Genomic DNA, 15,928 nt, shown 5'->3' on the forward strand with positions numbered 1-15,928 from the left:
TTACCTTTTTTTTGGGCCTGGTGGATATGTATGTTTGTATTTTTTTTGTCTGCTCCTCCTGTTTGTGTTCGCTCGCAAACAAAGAGACTACTTTGACAGAAATGTTAAAACTAAAGAGATGAAATCTTTCCCTTTGGAGAATGTCGCACATGGTTGTGCCGTATGTGAGAAATCCCTGATGGCAAACCAAACTTCAATTGAACTGCAAAACTTGGTAAGTCAAATGAGATAGATAAATTGAAAAGATTCCTTATAACTGGTTCTTGTTATCTCCAGGAAAGTAAGTCTCCGTTCAAAAGTATTGTTTGGTGCAAATAAAGCACATTGTTTGGCCAATTCCTGTAGTTTCCGGGTTGCGGGGAGATGTTTTCCACACACACACGCACAAAAAAAAATATTCAACAGCGTAGAAGAAGAAATAATTTCACCCATTGGTAATTGGTCAGGATGCTATAATAGAGAGAGATTATAGGAGATATGTTTTTTTATATAGAGCAGTAGTCACACTATGACACAGGAAGTTGGGCTGGAAATTTTCTGTAGATTAACTACAAAATAGGGGTCTCGGTTTAAAGGTAGAGCCTCGGTTATGGCAGAGTCGCACAGTTTTTAGATTCTATACTAATGAAACCAGATTTTGACGGAAGAGATAGCTCCAAAAAATAAATTAATTCTCTATGGATTGTGTCCAATGAGCCATCGAATTATAGACAAACTCAAAGTATCAACTTCTTCAACCCTTTTTTGTTGGCCCCCTTTTATTAAAAATATCTATACCAACTTTATTGTAAATCTTTCCCATACATGTATGCCCCAACTAGTTTATTCTCTCCTTTTAATACTGCCACATTTTTAACATAACCGATTCTATCAAACCCAAGTGAATCCCAGATCTTCAAACTGGCAACATTTGTTTCAAATACTAAATTGAACACAGAATAAACATATCCCAATTCTGGTGCAACTTGAAGATACTTTTTACCCAATTCCTTACCCAATCCGAGCCCTCGTTTCTCATGATTTACTATAAAGCCGGCATTACAGACATGGGAACATCTGCCAGTATAGTTTGGTTTAACATAAAAGGTCCCCAAAAAAATATTTTTCCATTGTTCTGTTGACAAATCACCCAATTCTTCGAATGTCTTGTATTCCCCTTGTAGTAACACCGCTACAAAATGAGTAAACCAATATTTCACAAACGCTTCCCCTTCCACTATACTGTGATAAGGATATGTCCTACCTTCTTCAACCACATAATTGAACTCATTTTCAAGCACTTTTATCAAATTGGATGGAACACTTTTGTGATCGTGAATGTTGAACAAAGTCACGGTTTTGGTAGCATCCTTGGACAACTTGAAACTTATCGTTGGTTCCTTGACTTTTGGAGTGGCGTTAAAGTTACCATCAGCAAATGGGAGATCCTTAACTGAGTCAAAAATTTCTTCAGAGTTCATTACTGAAACTAGTACAGGGTTGTTATGAATTTTTATTAAGACCTAAAATAAAGGAAAAAAAAAAAAAAAACAATCGGGCAATGACTCAGCTCTATATAGTTTATCGAGATTTTTCAGTTGGCACTCATTATTGGTTTACGGGTACATACTACCGAAAACGGAAATATGACAAAACAAATATTTCAGGTACTTTGGGGTGATAACAAGATTCTTGGATAAGACAAATTAAACACGTTGACTCATTTTATATAATCAGAAGGGGAAGCGGCTAGTTGTGTTGTTCATAATTACTATGCTCAAAAGTTCAAAATTCTGCTGTCGTCATTGGAATGGGATCTTCGAAAAATTTGAAAACAAACAAATCATATCTCATTTATATAACCAAGTCAGCAGGCAATCCGTAGTAGCAGGTTTGTGAGATGACTTTCGATTGAAATTTAATGTTGTTGTAACTGGGGTAAATTAGAGTATATATCCCTTACTTGTCTCCCTCCTGCAATAATAATCAAATTCCTCACTCTGGTTCTATGTCCTACAAAACAAGTTTTCGGTTCAACCCTAGGAAAATGATAAAATCTTCTCTTTTAACATTGTTGTTGTTGTTGGTAAATCCATGTGATGACAGACAATAAGCATATCTATAATAAAGCAAAAAAAGAAAAACATCATCATCAAGCTGATTTTTGTTTGTTTGTTCCTGTATATAAAATTGTTATTTTTTTCGAAGAATAGAAGTCACTACTGCTACTCCATCCATGGCATAGAAATTTCTCTTTATCCACAGATTTTTGTTGAGTTTGATTTTTTTTTTTTTATAAAGAAACCAGAACAACAACTTAATCTAGATATATATATATATACTTCTCCTTTTTTTGTTTGTTTATATATTGTCAGGAAATTATTATAGCAATATGGAAGATTCACGAAAGAATGGTACCATCCATGAAAGTATGTATTGACTTTTCCCAATCTTGTCAACAAGTCTGTTTACTAACAAACGTGTCTGTCTTGTAGCTCAACCACCCCAAAACAAACGAGATAAGAAACGAACCAATATAGCAAGTAGATTAAATAAATTGGAATCGACATTTAAAAATGATAGAGATATATTTTATAGAAATCTGTTACATGAATTACAAAACAAGTTAGCCACATTACAACAGGGAAGCAATGAAGAGTTTTTATACAAAAAAATGAATTTGGAAGAAATTCGAGATTATGAATTGACAAAATTACGATTATGGGAGGAATATCAAGTCAAACGAATAGAAAGTGAATATCAAGAAGATTTGGATCGAGCTAAAGAGCAACATGATAAAATGATAAAATTGATAAAAGAAAAATTGTATGACAAATTACAACAACAAATCAAACATTTGAAAGAAGATAAATTTTTGGTGAATTTAGTAAATGGCAAAAGTTGGGTGAATCCCGAGGACCCCACGAATCAAGCATTCAACTCTGTGGCAATAGCCGAGTTAAATGCCAGTGATAGAAGATCACTAAGGAAACGTGAATTGGCAGGAAGATTTAGTGTTGGGGAAGCAGCAGACTTGTCTGATGGTGGTGGTGGTATTGGATCTGCCGATAATGTTTCGTCGGTTTATAATGGCGGGTACTCATCGGCAGGAAAAAGAAGAAGAATATATGCCACCAGGTATAGTTCAAATGATGAAATGAGTTCAGGCACCACTAGTGGTATGCCACTAAATAACCATCCCAGCACTCGACAAAACGGGAATGCCACTAGTGGGTATGAATCCAATTTGAGCGATAAAGATTATGATACTTTAAATATTTTGATCATGGAGAACGATGATGGGGGAGCTTCCTTAAACCTAACGGCAAAGAACGGTGGAGGAGTTGGCCACCACAAGGTCCAGACCAGAGGTAGCAATAAACATTTCGTTGGTCCACAAGGGTTAAAACCTGAGGAGCTAAATGAGGATTTAACCTTACTACGGAATGCAATTGTTAAGAAAGATTAGGATTAGAATTCTTTATTGTAATAAATTATGTAATTGTCTTTTTTGTTATAATTGTAGTTGTTATTGTAAGTTACGATGGAGAGTGTGAGGAGGAGGAAAAAAACCTCTGTGAGATGTAAGTTCCGGAACGAAACAAGGTTAATTCCGAGATGGGACACGAGATTGAGCAAGCACCGCAAAAAAAGAGTGCAATGAAAAACATGGCAATTTTTTATTATTGCTTGTTATCTAACCATAAAAGGAGGGTTATTTGGTTAAGTTGAAAGCACAGTTTTGTTTATTGGTCTGATGTTTTCCATATTCCATGATTGACACTATACAGTTGTTTTAACTGAACAAACTATGTGGCGATGTATATGAAACATCACAGACATCTCTAGATTTTAGGTGTCAATTCTTGCTTGACCATAGAAGCCAAGGAGTACTTTTGGTGTAGATTGGTACTATTTTTGGTATTCAGTTTTTAAAACAGACTGAAATAAAAGACCATTTAATCGGATGATATTTTGTAAAAATTTGGCGGAAATAAGATACCAAAAAAATAATTTGCTTCAATCAAATGAGACCAACAATATATCATACTACAATTCAAATCAATTCAAAGTTAAAACCGAATAAAACTAATTTATTACCTAATATACATATCTAAAAATACAGTAATCATGAATCGAAAAACATCAATGTAGAAAGAAAATATTCTCTAACCACCGAAACCATACAAGGTTCTACCTTGTCTCTTCAAAGCGTAAACAACATCCAATGAAGTGACAGTTTTTCTTTTAGCATGTTCAGTGTAAGTAACAGCATCTCTGATAACGTTTTCCAAGAATTGTTTCAAGACAACTCTGACTTCTTCATAAATCAAAGCAGAAATACGTTTGACACCACCTCTTCTGGCCAATCTTCTGATAGCTGGTTTTGTAATACCTTGAATGTTGTCTCTCAAAATTTTTCTGTGACGTTTAGCACCACCTTTTCCTAAACCTTTACCACCTTTTCCTCTACCGGTACCAGACATTGTTGATTAATAATTAATAAGTATAAAAGTTTTAAATGGAGAAAATTAAAGCTTCAATGAAAAACTTAGTTGATAAATAAAAGAGAAAAAAAAAAATAATAATCAAAGCAGAAAAATATGAGGAAAGAGTAATATATTTATAGTTCAAATCGCTTTGATGGGACAACTATCCAAAACGTGATCTTTGTGTGTCTTGGTCTATTGGTGTAATGTGCAAAACGAATTTATGTTTTAGTTTCTGGTGGTGCGCGAAAACGAGAGCATGAAGATAAAGATCAAGAAAGAAAAGGACAATCTTTTTTGTGTGGTGAGCGTAAAACTGAGTCTGCGAAACCAACAAATTGAATCTTTTCTGTGATAGAAAAGACTGTTATTTATCAAGAGTTCTGAACAGTCCTATTACTTTACACGGTTTAACACCAATAAAATACTTCAATCTTGATAATTGAAAGGTTATATCATTATTATAGGGGGAGTTTGTAATCTGGAGAACAGTATATTTGCACTTTTCTTGCAGTGTGGCGTACCTCTTTAGTACTGCCTGGCGTATTCTGTGCACAAGAGAGAGAACAAGCGTTTCTTTTCTTAGCAACAAAAGAGTTTTTTTGGGCGCGCTTGTGTTCTTCAGTCGAGCATTAAAGACACTAGGAAACGAAGAAAACACCTTCACTACCAACACGCGAGAGACCGCGAGAGAGAGAAAAGAGAAGAGAGAAGAGAAAGAAACTGCAAAAAAGAGAAACACTCACACTACGTTACTTACACAGAATTAAAGAATTCCCCAAAACAACAAATCAACAAATCAATATTTAAACTCCTTTGATCCCATTCATAAGGTTACCAATTTTTTTTTATTTTTCTTCTTTTTTTTTTTTAATCATATCTTATCGAATTATCAACATTCACAATGGCTAGAACAAAACAAACAGCAAGAAAATCCACTGGTGGTAAAGCCCCAAGAAAACAATTAGCTTCTAAAGCTGCTAGAAAATCTGCTCCATCTACTGGTGGTGTCAAGAAACCACACAGATATAAGCCAGGTACTGTTGCCTTGAGAGAAATTAGAAGATTCCAAAAATCCACTGAATTGTTAATCAGAAAATTACCATTCCAAAGATTAGTCAGAGAAATTGCTCAAGATTTCAAAACTGATTTGAGATTCCAATCTTCTGCTATTGGTGCTTTACAAGAAGCTGTTGAAGCTTACTTGGTTGGTTTATTCGAAGACACTAACTTGTGTGCTATCCATGCCAAGAGAGTTACCATCCAAAAGAAAGATATGCAATTAGCTAGAAGATTAAGAGGTGAAAGATCTTAGGATTTTACTTCCTTGACGGAAATTTAAATGAAAAAGAACCAAATTTGTATAATAAATAAAAGTGTATATTAGTTTAACGAATCAAATAATCAGAATAGATTTATGTATATTAGTGATAGCAATATGGAAAACATGTAAGAAAAAGTGCACCTATTGGACATTTGGTAGTGTCTTGCGCGACCATGGAATATGATTGCTATTTGTACCAGCAATTTTTTTTTACGTCCTCTGGTTTAACTAAAAACCCATTTAACATAACAACGATTTAGCATATTAAACAAGATGGCAACACCTCTGAATAATTCTATTTATGATACAATTGATAAATTATCTATATCACCAATTCCTGCTGCTGTATTAGGAGGGTCTCTTGTTCTTAAAGGATTATTTGGTACCAACGCTACCCCAGTAGAAGTCAGTGCCAATGGTGGTGGTGGTGGTGGTAGTGGTGCATTCAAATTGGGTCGTAAAGTGGCTATTGCCAGACCAACACGATCATCTTGCTTTACATTTGGAGGAGCGTCACTCTTAGGTGCATGGATGATGTATGATGGCGATCCTGTGAATGCTAGTGGATTCAATTTTGCATGGCTGGTGTTGTACCTTATGGTCAATGGTAAAGCATCCGTCCTGAATATATTCAAAGGGAGAATAACCCCACTTGGACTTAGTGGGTTAGCATTAGTTAATACAGGCCTCTATGGAAGGGAATTTTTCTGGAGCAAAAATAGCCCGTTCAAGTAAACAGAATACTAATGTAATATGTATATTTATATAATGTAAAACAAAATAAACCAAAACGAAACAAAAGATAAATAAAATAAAATAAAATAAAAAACAAAATCTATCATTAATCCCATTTCAATGGCAACAAATCATATTCATAACAATGCTCTAAAATTTCCGTATCGTCATATAGTTCAATAAATTGTTGATCCATGGGACGTTCCTTGGGACATGCAAATTTTCTATATTCGTCAAATATAAGTGTCAACGACCAGTTTTGTAGTTTTCTAATCACTCCAACAAGACAACCTGTTCTATGTTTGCCACGGTTACAATGAATTAAAATTGGTTGGTTTTCCGGGTTTAGCACTATCTTTACTGCCTCTGTAATCAAATCTGCTGATATTTTCACAAATGGTTCCTTATTACCTGACATTCCAAGTTGGAATAATTTAATGTTTTCATTTTTAATAAATTCTTGTTGTAAATGGGGATAATCTTCTGGTATAAGACATAATATAGATTTCAATTTTAATTTCTTCAAAAAAGCAAAATTATTTGGTTGTGGGAATGAGGATCTATAGATTTTATTTATCACCGGGGCAAAATTCTCTGGTGGGGTTAATGGTTTATCATAATCTAAACAATTCTCATACTCCAATCTTAATTTCGCTTGTAAGGACATATCCAACTTGTCATCAATATCTTCTTCGTATTTTTCCCCTTCTTCTTCGGTGGTAGTATTGGTACCTCCAGTATTCTCCTCTAGTTTTAGTTGGTCCAATTTTGACCGTATCACTTTATTGTCGTAGTGAATATTTGGTGGGGTTGGATACAGGGGAGATATGTCCCTGCCTATTGTAGCAGTTTCAGGAATCGGTAAAGATCTCTCCTCAGACGGTATAGGGTCTTTCTTAGAAGGTATTTCTTCATCCATCTGGAATGGATCATCCATAAAATCGGACATTCTTAGTTGTGGGGGAATGGAAAATAAGTTTCACTAATGCTATGCCAAGTCCAATGTTGACAAAAGCAAAAAAAAAAAAAACTGCCAAAGGAACGAAAGATCGTTGAAGTAAACTAAACTAAACAAAAAAGCTTGTTGGTGGAGGAGATTGGGAAATTGGTTGTATATGCTAGAACTTTCCACACTTGAATTGTCCGTTTCTCTAGTTTGATTTTATTTTTATATCTGCTTCTGGTGTATGTTATATTCTCAAGTTCATGTTAAATATTCTTTCTCTAAACTGTGATTAGCTAACGGTCGCTCGATTTGCTATGTCAAATTGAAGAAACAGTTGACCAAAAAAAAAAAAGGTCGTGTGTTCTTTCCGATTAGACAGTAAAGCATCATCGCAGGTAAATTTTTTTTTTGTTTAGCTCGGAACTAGTAGATGCAAAATCATTATCACAAGTAATACATCAATACGTGGTAACAATTCCCTCACACAATGGCTAAACAGTTTAAAAGAAAGTCTAATGGTGTATCTGAGAATAACAGGAAACGCGGAAGGCAGGAGTTAAGAAAGGTTACTCGTACAGCTGCCAGAAAACAACAAGACGAGAGTCATGAGGATGGCTTGGATGTGAATAACAATTTTGAAGAGGACAATGCCGAAGAAGAGATTGATGAAGAAGAAGTAGGTGAACAAGATTATGATGATCGAGGAAAAGCATATTCTGCCTTGTTAACCTTATTGAAATCAGAGCATAAAGAAAAATCAAAGAATGTTACTTCTGGATCATTACAAGTAGATAGAACCAACCCGTCTGATTCCGAGGATGAAGAGATCGCTGGTGCCAATGTTGAGGAAGACGAAAATGAAGGTGAGGACGAGAATGTTGATGAGAATGGAATTGATTCTGAAAGTGATAACGAAGATGAAGATACCGTAAATCGACTTTCTACTGACCCATTTGAGCTGCATTTTAACCTTCCCACGGAAGACTACTTGGCTAAAGAAGAGAAATTGGTTTTGAAAGATAATGAGAAATGGTGCACAGTAGATAAACGAACATATTCTGACTTGGCTGTTACTTCGTTAGTTCAATTACCCCCAGGTGAACCAATTAACCCACCATTATTAAAATCTTCTAAATTGAATGAGTATACCATCAAGAAACGTGTATTGGATTCATACCAACAAGCATATGGTGCTGAATTAACCGATTTAGAATCAACATTAATTAATCCGATACTCAATTATAGGGATGTCAATTTCCAATACAAGTCATTCAAAAACAAGTCTTACAGGAAACTATATACTTTGCATGCATTAAATCATATCTTCAAGACTAGAGATAGAATATTGAAGAATACTGCCAAACTACACGCCGCCAAGGAGGATTCAGAGGAATTGGAGCTCCGAGATCAAGGTTTTACCAGATCAAAAGTTTTGATCATGTTGCCCACACGGGATTCTTGTTATGAGGTGGTTGAGCAATTAATAAAATTATCAGGAACTGAACAACAAGAAAATAAAAAGAAATTCAATGACCAATTTTATGTTAAAGCAGCTCCACCGGCAAATAAACCAGATGATTTTCGAGATGCTTTCAAAGGTAACAATAGTGATTTTTTCTGTATTGGTTTGAAATTTACTCGTAAGTCACTCAAATTGTATTCTTCATTTTATTCTTCCGATATTATATTGGCATCTCCAATTGGGTTATCTATGATATTAGAAAACCCTGACAAGAAGAAAAGACAATATGATTTTCTTTCATCTATTGAAGTATTGATTGTTGATAGATGTAATCAAATTGAAATGCAAAACTGGGATCATGTCAATACAGTGATGAAATATGTTAACAAAGTGCCCAAAGAATTCCATGATGCTGATTTTAGTCGTATTCGTATGTGGTCGATTAACGACCAAGCAAAGTTATTACGTCAAACATTAGTATTTTGTGAGTATCTAACCCCAAGTATCAACAATTTGATCTCGAGTAAATCACATAACCTTTCCGGGAAAGTTAAATTCAAACCCATAATAAATTCTGAAAATAGTATGATGAATTCCATTGGACTTAAAATCAAACAAATTTTCCAAAGATTTGATAGTCAATCACCATTGCAAGATCCAGACGCTCGTTATAAATATTTCATCAATGCCATTCTTCCATCATTGCTCAAGACTAGTTCATATGAAGATGGAATAATGATATTTATCCCTTCGTATTTTGATTATTTACGAGTGAAGAATTATTTAAAAACATCAACAAAATTTACTTTTGGCTCTATTGATGAATATAGTTCACAATCAAAATTAACTAAAACAAGACAAGAATTTGCTAGTGGTAAAATTAAATTATTGTTATACACAGAAAGATTGCATTATTTCAGAAGATATGAGATAAGTGGTGTCAAGACATTAATCATGTATGGATTACCTTCAAATCCATTATTTTACAAAGAATTGATTAGGTTTATTGGTAAATCTGTATTCAAGGAAGAATGTGATTTGGATTTAGCTTTGGTTAAGATATTGTTTTCAAAATGGGATGCAGTGAATCTTGAAAAAATGGTAGGAAACGAAAGAGCACCTGTTTTATGCAATTCAATGAATGAATTATATGAGTTTAGATAGCATTTATAGAACTGAAAATTATTACATTAATAATTATGTATTGTACATTTGATAAATTCTGATTCCCAGTTTCTATGAACTTAAAGTATTGAAAGCCATAATAAAACAACCTAAGGCAACATAGGGACTTAATCTTTCACCGATTCTAGCAAATTTCCAAAACACACTAAGGATACCTGATTTTCGATTGTCTAATATTGCTGGAGCTGTAGAATGTACATATGTGCATGTACAAATCAATAATAGTATTACCTGTAGTAAAGATTGAAAATTAAATAACGCAGACTATCAAAAGTTAGTAACCACAAAAATACTATTATAGGGGTCATTCATTCTTTTTGATTCAACATACCATTGGAAGTTGATTAGATTGGATTGTGTATTATCCCTTCTTTTGGGGTGGTTTGTTTTCAAGAAAATTTTTATGTGTTCTGTTTTTTTATTTTTTGCTGCGCTTTTATCAATCTCTCTCTCTCTCTCACCTAGTTGAGCCAATACTAAGATATTTTAAAAAGCAGACCATATAATATTATACATTTATTGTATATCTTTACATACAAGGCTATTTAATCTTATTTTTTAGAAATGCACATCATGTTGTCAACTCTTTGAGGAACATCATATTTACCAGCAATTATTTCATAAAATTGCAATTTGTTGGACAGCATTGGCTTTGTCTTGCCACTAAAGAATTGATCCAATTCATAACTATTCTTCAATACATATGATTCATACATTTTACCTTGGACACCACCAAACACGTTTAGTAAATCACCCCATTTCCATTTACCATTGATATCATTATAGGATCGGTTTGGACCTTTAATTTTACGCTCAATGGTGTAGCCATCATTATTTATCAAATAGATTTGTGGCAAGTTTGGTAGAATCTCCTTATATCTAACAAAGCTGGATAATTCTTGTACTGTCATTTGTGCTGCCCCATCACCTTGAACTAAAATAACTCTTCTATCAGATTTCAAATCATTGACAGCAAGAGTAGCTCCAAAAGTTGCTGGAATAGCATATCCAATCGAACCATAATAAGGGGATGTAAGCAATTGTAAATTTGGTGGGAATTTCATATCTGGTAATCCAAATACAAATGACAGGGTTTCTATAATAAATAAATCATTGGGCTTAAGAGTGGAGTTAAAGTGATCAATGAGCTTACCTTGCGGAATATAGTCAAGATTTGATGTTGTGTATTGTTGTGGAGGTTGATATTGATAAATATCTTTAGGTTCAACTGAAATTTTCGATGCGTCTAATTTTTCAGTCAAGGTACAAAGAAACTCGCCCAAAGTGAATAATCTTTCCCCATCATTTTGTTTAATATGATAGAACTGGTGATTGACTTTAATGTAATCTGGGTGAACAATGACAACATCTGTTACCTTTGAGAAATTTGATGTATGGCCACCAGTATTCATTTCGTTGGGGAAAAACCCTAAAGCTAATATGAAATCAGATGATTCAAATTCCTGTTTAGTTTTGTCATCTGAAGATCCATTCCCATTGTATACACCAACAAGATTGCTTCTACTTTCATCCAAGTTTCTAGCAAGATTGGCAGTAAACAATTTGACGCTTTCTGGGATTTGATCAATAAATCTGTTGAGATCATTTTGATATCCAAATCTTGTTGTTAAGCAATCGGAAAATATTGATGGGTTTTTGGCATCATATAATTTATTGAGAATGACATTAGTTACTTCATCCAATACTTCTTTTGATAATGTCAGATTGGTGTATCTTGTATCAGCAGTAAATGGATCCAGTAATAACATGTTAACTGGCACTGGAAGATCTGGAACATCACTAGGGATAAACAAATACCCTGGTCTTGCCTCTTGAATTACTTTTTTCAAAACATTGTCAATTTTGATCAAGTTATTTCTAGTATCATAGTCTAAAGATTCTTGAACAACTGATATACTTTTAACCATGGATTTATATACATCATGATTAGGTGGCTTTAATGGATCATGGTTTGGTACCAAGTGATGGATATTATAAATTTCATTTGGAGCACGTAATCTATCTTTCATCGAAGTGGTTCCGACAATGTGTAAAACAGGACTATGTTCTGCGAATGCCCCAGCAACACCATTAATAGCTGATAATTCACCAACACCAAAAGTTGTAATCATAGCACTCATACCACCAATAACTCTTGAGTAACCATCGGCAGCATAAGCACAATTCAATTCATTACATGCATTTATAAACTTTATCTCCCTTTCGGATATAATTGGTGAGTAAATATGTTCTAACAAATTGAGATTGAAGTCACCCGGAATACCAAATATGGATTTAAGTATTGGGTTAGCTTGGGAGATTCTATAAAATAAATATTCTCCAAGTGAAATTTGATTTGGAAAATCGATAGAGGAACCGTCAATAGTGTTGTGAACCGAAGGCGTCTGTTGAATTGGAGTCATGGTAAATGTTGTGATAATAAAAGATATGAGAATTTGAAGGTATGTATAAACATTGGAAGAGAGAAGATTCTGGTCTATTTATAATAGGGTGGATAATGTATTACACTAGAGAAGAAAACAGAGAGAAGCTGGGAAAAGTTGCCTAATAATTTGTATGTTCAAGTGTATTGTTTGTGTTTTTCGTTTTGCAACAAACAATGGTTTTTCTGTAGCGTTCTTTAGAGGTTAGATGGTTTGTATGTGTGTACGTATAGGGGGGCTGAAGATTGGAAAAAAAGCGCTTATAGACGGTAATCAAAGGAAATTGGATTCCAGCATTTTAATGTTGCATAAACATACGGGGAAAAAATAGTGAGCTCTACATAGACTTTGATCACGTTGAAGTTAGTTTCTTATCTTTTCTCTTTAGGACTGATACAATTCAGGAAAGTTTAGACAATCAAATCACATCTAGTCTGATGAATACAAGAACATGACAGAGATAAAAGTTTATTGTGTAGGTGTCGCTTCTTTGGTAGTTGTAGAAGTATTTACTAATACATTAGGGGTGAAAAATACGGCAATATTCGGTTACACATGGAACGATAGTAGTTCGGGATATACTTGAAAAAATCCCGTCAATTTTCAACTGTATCATGCAACAACTAAAAAAGAAAACACGACACTCGATATATAAGAAATAGAGGGGAAGGGGGATAAAGTGTAAATGTATCATTGCTTTCTAAAATGCCACCTAGGATTTATTGTTTTGATGCTGGAAAATGGAACGGCACAATGAAAAGCGGAGCAATGAGCACAACTCAACCCGTCTAAACCGTATATACTTGCCAAGTCTGAGATAAAGTCATCCAAAGAGAATAATTAAGATCAACTACTGAAACTAAAAGAAATTAATAAATCTATCAGAATTGAATCGCTCTATAAAGTATGTGAATATAAAAAGTATTAATATGAAATAGGATATCAAAAAAGAAAACACAACTCCCACTTATGCTATGCCCAACCAATTAATTGTTCATAATAATCTATTCTCTTTTCTTTGTATTTACCAATCGTTCCCACAACTTCAGCTCGTATATCATCCACCATTGCTGGATGTCCACATGTCACAAAGGCTATCGAGCCTTGTGCATCCTCAATTTCCTCTTTAATAATTGTATTTATTTTGGGTCTTCCTTCACGGAAGTAAACATGGGATAATTGGGCAATGATAGCATCTTTAACCGAATCTGGATCGTATTTTGAAGTTAGATCTCTATTTGTCACCACGATGGTTGCCTTGTCATCGAATGAAGCCTTTTCGTATAAACTAGTGGTGGCAGAGGTGGTGGCCCCATCAAAATTATCGGTGCTGTTATATTTTCCAGGAATAACTCTTGAATTTAACTCATTGATATATGTGTTGGAGTCTGGTTTTGTCACAAAAACTGTGACTTCGACATTGTGGTATTTTTTCAATTCGTTCAATTCTTCATATAACCAATGAATGCTACGGTATTCTCTAATTGTCCAATACAATTTCAATCGTTTCTGTGAATCGGGTGTGCTTCTTTTGGCCAAATCATAAATTTCTGAGAACATTCCTGGAACTCCGTTTCCTCCAGAAATAAATACTGCTGTTTGTGATTTCCCTGCAGCACAACATTCACCATATGGACCTTCAACACCAACCGTAATCTTGGCTCTCCTTCCAGGACAAGTAACAAGATAATTGTATAATTTGCGAGTGACACCTTGTTTGACCTTGGTATATAAAACTATGGTGTTGGAATTCTCCACTGAGGGGGCAAATGTAAATGGATGACTTTGCCAAAAGCAGTCTTTTCTTAAAAATGTAATGAAAATATGACCTCCTGGTATTGGTTCCCAATATTCTGGTCTAGGAATTTTAATTTTCAAGGTTTCATCAGACATTAAAGTGACATCAGCTTCAGGGAACCCAAAAGATATCATTCGTAAAACTCTAACTATTCTATCAATTCCCCATAATCCAATAGCAACAAATACCCACCATTCGTAACCCAAATAATTAATGTGGACCCAACCACCAATCATGAAAAATAATGCCATCAAAATATGTAACCCCAAAAACACCTCGTACCATCTTCTTCTTATATATAAACTTGCTTGAACCATTATAATGGCACCGGAAACAGTGGAAATTGTCCCCCAAATCATAAATGGTAATGTCATCAACGGGTAATAATCGACTCCCAAGGCAATGCTAAATGTCACCGCGTGTAAAACAACAAATAAAAAGATCATTCTACCAATAAACCGATGAAACATCATAAATACTCCATAATTCCATCTTGTAATCCATTGTAAGATATTATTTCTCCCAGCAAATAAAACAAGAAATGGCATTAATATGGTGGAATTGATTCCTGTTCTATTAGCAAGATATCGTAATTGAGCAACATAATTAGTGAAAATAACTTCATTGCCAACACTATAATAGGTATTAATTGACAAGACAATAATCACCACCAAACAAAATCCACTATTAATAATTGATTCTAATCTTGATGGCATATATCCTTGTAAATATTTAAACCAAAATGTATATTCTTGAGTCTTTTTAGAACCAAATGTAGCCGGCAAACTTAGATTTTTCCTCCACCAATTAGAAAATGGTCCAGTAAGATCTGTCATTAACCCTGGGAATAAATATTGGGTCCAATTAGAAATTGTTCCAAATAGTAATACAACCCCCCAATAAGAAGACATGGCCATTCCATAGAAAAATGATCTCTGCCAATTAGTTAAAAATTGATCAATTGAGGCTTCAAGTCCATAAGCATATTTCGAATAATTAAAATCAATTTGATTGGTACTGTTGATGGTTGGTATAATTGTTGTATCTGATCCATTATTAAGGAAATCTTCATAAGCATCAGTGATTTGGTCTATGTTGGTGGTGATGTTACCATAATTGTCACAATACTTGACGAAAAAATTAATAGCTTGAGTGGTATTCTTTTGAAAATAAGCATAGCATTGAATGAATGTACTGATGGCATCTTTATTGGTGCACATACATCCATAATCCTGTATATCAGTGGTGGAACATTCTTTCACAGTTTTGTGAATATGCATTCGACATGCATAAACACTACGTGAGTGAGAATAACTTTGATAAGTTTTGCCATCAAAATCAGGAAGTTGTTTTGCAAATGCAGATGTGAAAAAAAGAAAGCTGAAAGTCAATGGTATTAGTTTCATGACGAGAAAAATTGTCGTTGTTGATGTTGAGGATTAAGAGTTGTAATTGCAATGAGATTTGTCAACGTTGAGAAATAAAACTTTCTAGCGAAATCCGTATTATTTATAGAACTGATTGATTATAAATACGCATAGTTTGTCCACGGGCGGATTTGTAAG

At 34.2% G+C, this 15,928-nt stretch overlaps 10 protein-coding genes across 10 annotated transcripts; 4 read left to right on the forward strand and 6 right to left on the reverse strand. All coding sequences in view use genetic code 12, as the record gives it.

Moving 5' to 3' along the window:
• Positions 1 to 782: 782 nt before the first annotated feature.
• CD36_32320 (N-acetyl transferase (GNAT family), putative) lies at positions 783 to 1,460 on the reverse strand (the record flags this gene model as incomplete). The annotated part of the gene is made up of 1 exon (XM_002422146.1): positions 783 to 1,460. The coding sequence occupies one exon, from the start codon at positions 1,458 to 1,460 to the stop codon at positions 783 to 785; it is 678 nt and encodes a 225-aa protein (XP_002422191.1).
• A 911-nt stretch (positions 1,461 to 2,371) lies between these two features.
• Positions 2,372 to 3,448, forward strand: CD36_32330 (deacetylase complex subunit, putative; the record flags this gene model as incomplete). Its single annotated transcript, XM_002422147.1, has 2 exons — positions 2,372 to 2,408; positions 2,475 to 3,448. The coding sequence occupies 2 exons, from the start codon at positions 2,372 to 2,374 to the stop codon at positions 3,446 to 3,448; spliced, it is 1,011 nt and encodes a 336-aa protein (XP_002422192.1).
• Positions 3,449 to 4,148: 700 nt separating this feature from the next.
• On the reverse strand, positions 4,149 to 4,466 carry CD36_32340 (histone H4, putative; the record flags this gene model as incomplete). The annotated part of the gene is made up of 1 exon (XM_002422148.1): positions 4,149 to 4,466. One exon carries the CDS (start codon positions 4,464 to 4,466, stop codon positions 4,149 to 4,151), a length of 318 nt encoding a protein of 105 aa, XP_002422193.1.
• A 907-nt stretch (positions 4,467 to 5,373) lies between these two features.
• Positions 5,374 to 5,784, forward strand: CD36_32350 (histone H3, putative; the record flags this gene model as incomplete). Its single annotated transcript, XM_002422149.1, has 1 exon — positions 5,374 to 5,784. One exon carries the CDS (start codon positions 5,374 to 5,376, stop codon positions 5,782 to 5,784), a length of 411 nt encoding a protein of 136 aa, XP_002422194.1.
• Positions 5,785 to 6,066: 282 nt separating this feature from the next.
• CD36_32360 (conserved hypothetical protein) lies at positions 6,067 to 6,528 on the forward strand (the record flags this gene model as incomplete). Its single annotated transcript, XM_002422150.1, has 1 exon — positions 6,067 to 6,528. The coding sequence occupies one exon, from the start codon at positions 6,067 to 6,069 to the stop codon at positions 6,526 to 6,528; it is 462 nt and encodes a 153-aa protein (XP_002422195.1).
• A 106-nt stretch (positions 6,529 to 6,634) lies between these two features.
• CD36_32370 (tyrosine-protein phosphatase, putative) lies at positions 6,635 to 7,477 on the reverse strand (the record flags this gene model as incomplete). The annotated part of the gene is made up of 1 exon (XM_002422151.1): positions 6,635 to 7,477. The coding sequence occupies one exon, from the start codon at positions 7,475 to 7,477 to the stop codon at positions 6,635 to 6,637; it is 843 nt and encodes a 280-aa protein (XP_002422196.1).
• A 484-nt stretch (positions 7,478 to 7,961) lies between these two features.
• CD36_32380 (conserved hypothetical protein) lies at positions 7,962 to 10,100 on the forward strand (the record flags this gene model as incomplete). The annotated part of the gene is made up of 1 exon (XM_002422152.1): positions 7,962 to 10,100. The coding sequence occupies one exon, from the start codon at positions 7,962 to 7,964 to the stop codon at positions 10,098 to 10,100; it is 2,139 nt and encodes a 712-aa protein (XP_002422197.1).
• Positions 10,101 to 10,172: 72 nt separating this feature from the next.
• Positions 10,173 to 10,455, reverse strand: CD36_32390 (conserved hypothetical protein; the record flags this gene model as incomplete). Its single annotated transcript, XM_002422153.1, has 2 exons — positions 10,173 to 10,385; positions 10,453 to 10,455. 2 exons carry the CDS (start codon positions 10,453 to 10,455, stop codon positions 10,173 to 10,175), a joined length of 216 nt encoding a protein of 71 aa, XP_002422198.1.
• A 217-nt stretch (positions 10,456 to 10,672) lies between these two features.
• On the reverse strand, positions 10,673 to 12,544 carry CD36_32400 (phenypyruvate decarboxylase, putative; the record flags this gene model as incomplete). The annotated part of the gene is made up of 1 exon (XM_002422154.1): positions 10,673 to 12,544. The coding sequence occupies one exon, from the start codon at positions 12,542 to 12,544 to the stop codon at positions 10,673 to 10,675; it is 1,872 nt and encodes a 623-aa protein (XP_002422199.1).
• Positions 12,545 to 13,537: 993 nt separating this feature from the next.
• On the reverse strand, positions 13,538 to 15,769 carry CD36_32410 (ferric reductase transmembrane component precursor, putative; the record flags this gene model as incomplete). The annotated part of the gene is made up of 1 exon (XM_002422155.1): positions 13,538 to 15,769. One exon carries the CDS (start codon positions 15,767 to 15,769, stop codon positions 13,538 to 13,540), a length of 2,232 nt encoding a protein of 743 aa, XP_002422200.1.
• Positions 15,770 to 15,928: the final 159 nt, after the last annotated feature.

This window comes from Candida dubliniensis, chromosome R (assembly GCF_000026945.1).
Source record: "Candida dubliniensis CD36 chromosome R, complete sequence".
In the NCBI taxonomy this organism is placed as follows: domain Eukaryota; kingdom Fungi; phylum Ascomycota; class Pichiomycetes; order Serinales; family Debaryomycetaceae; genus Candida; species Candida dubliniensis.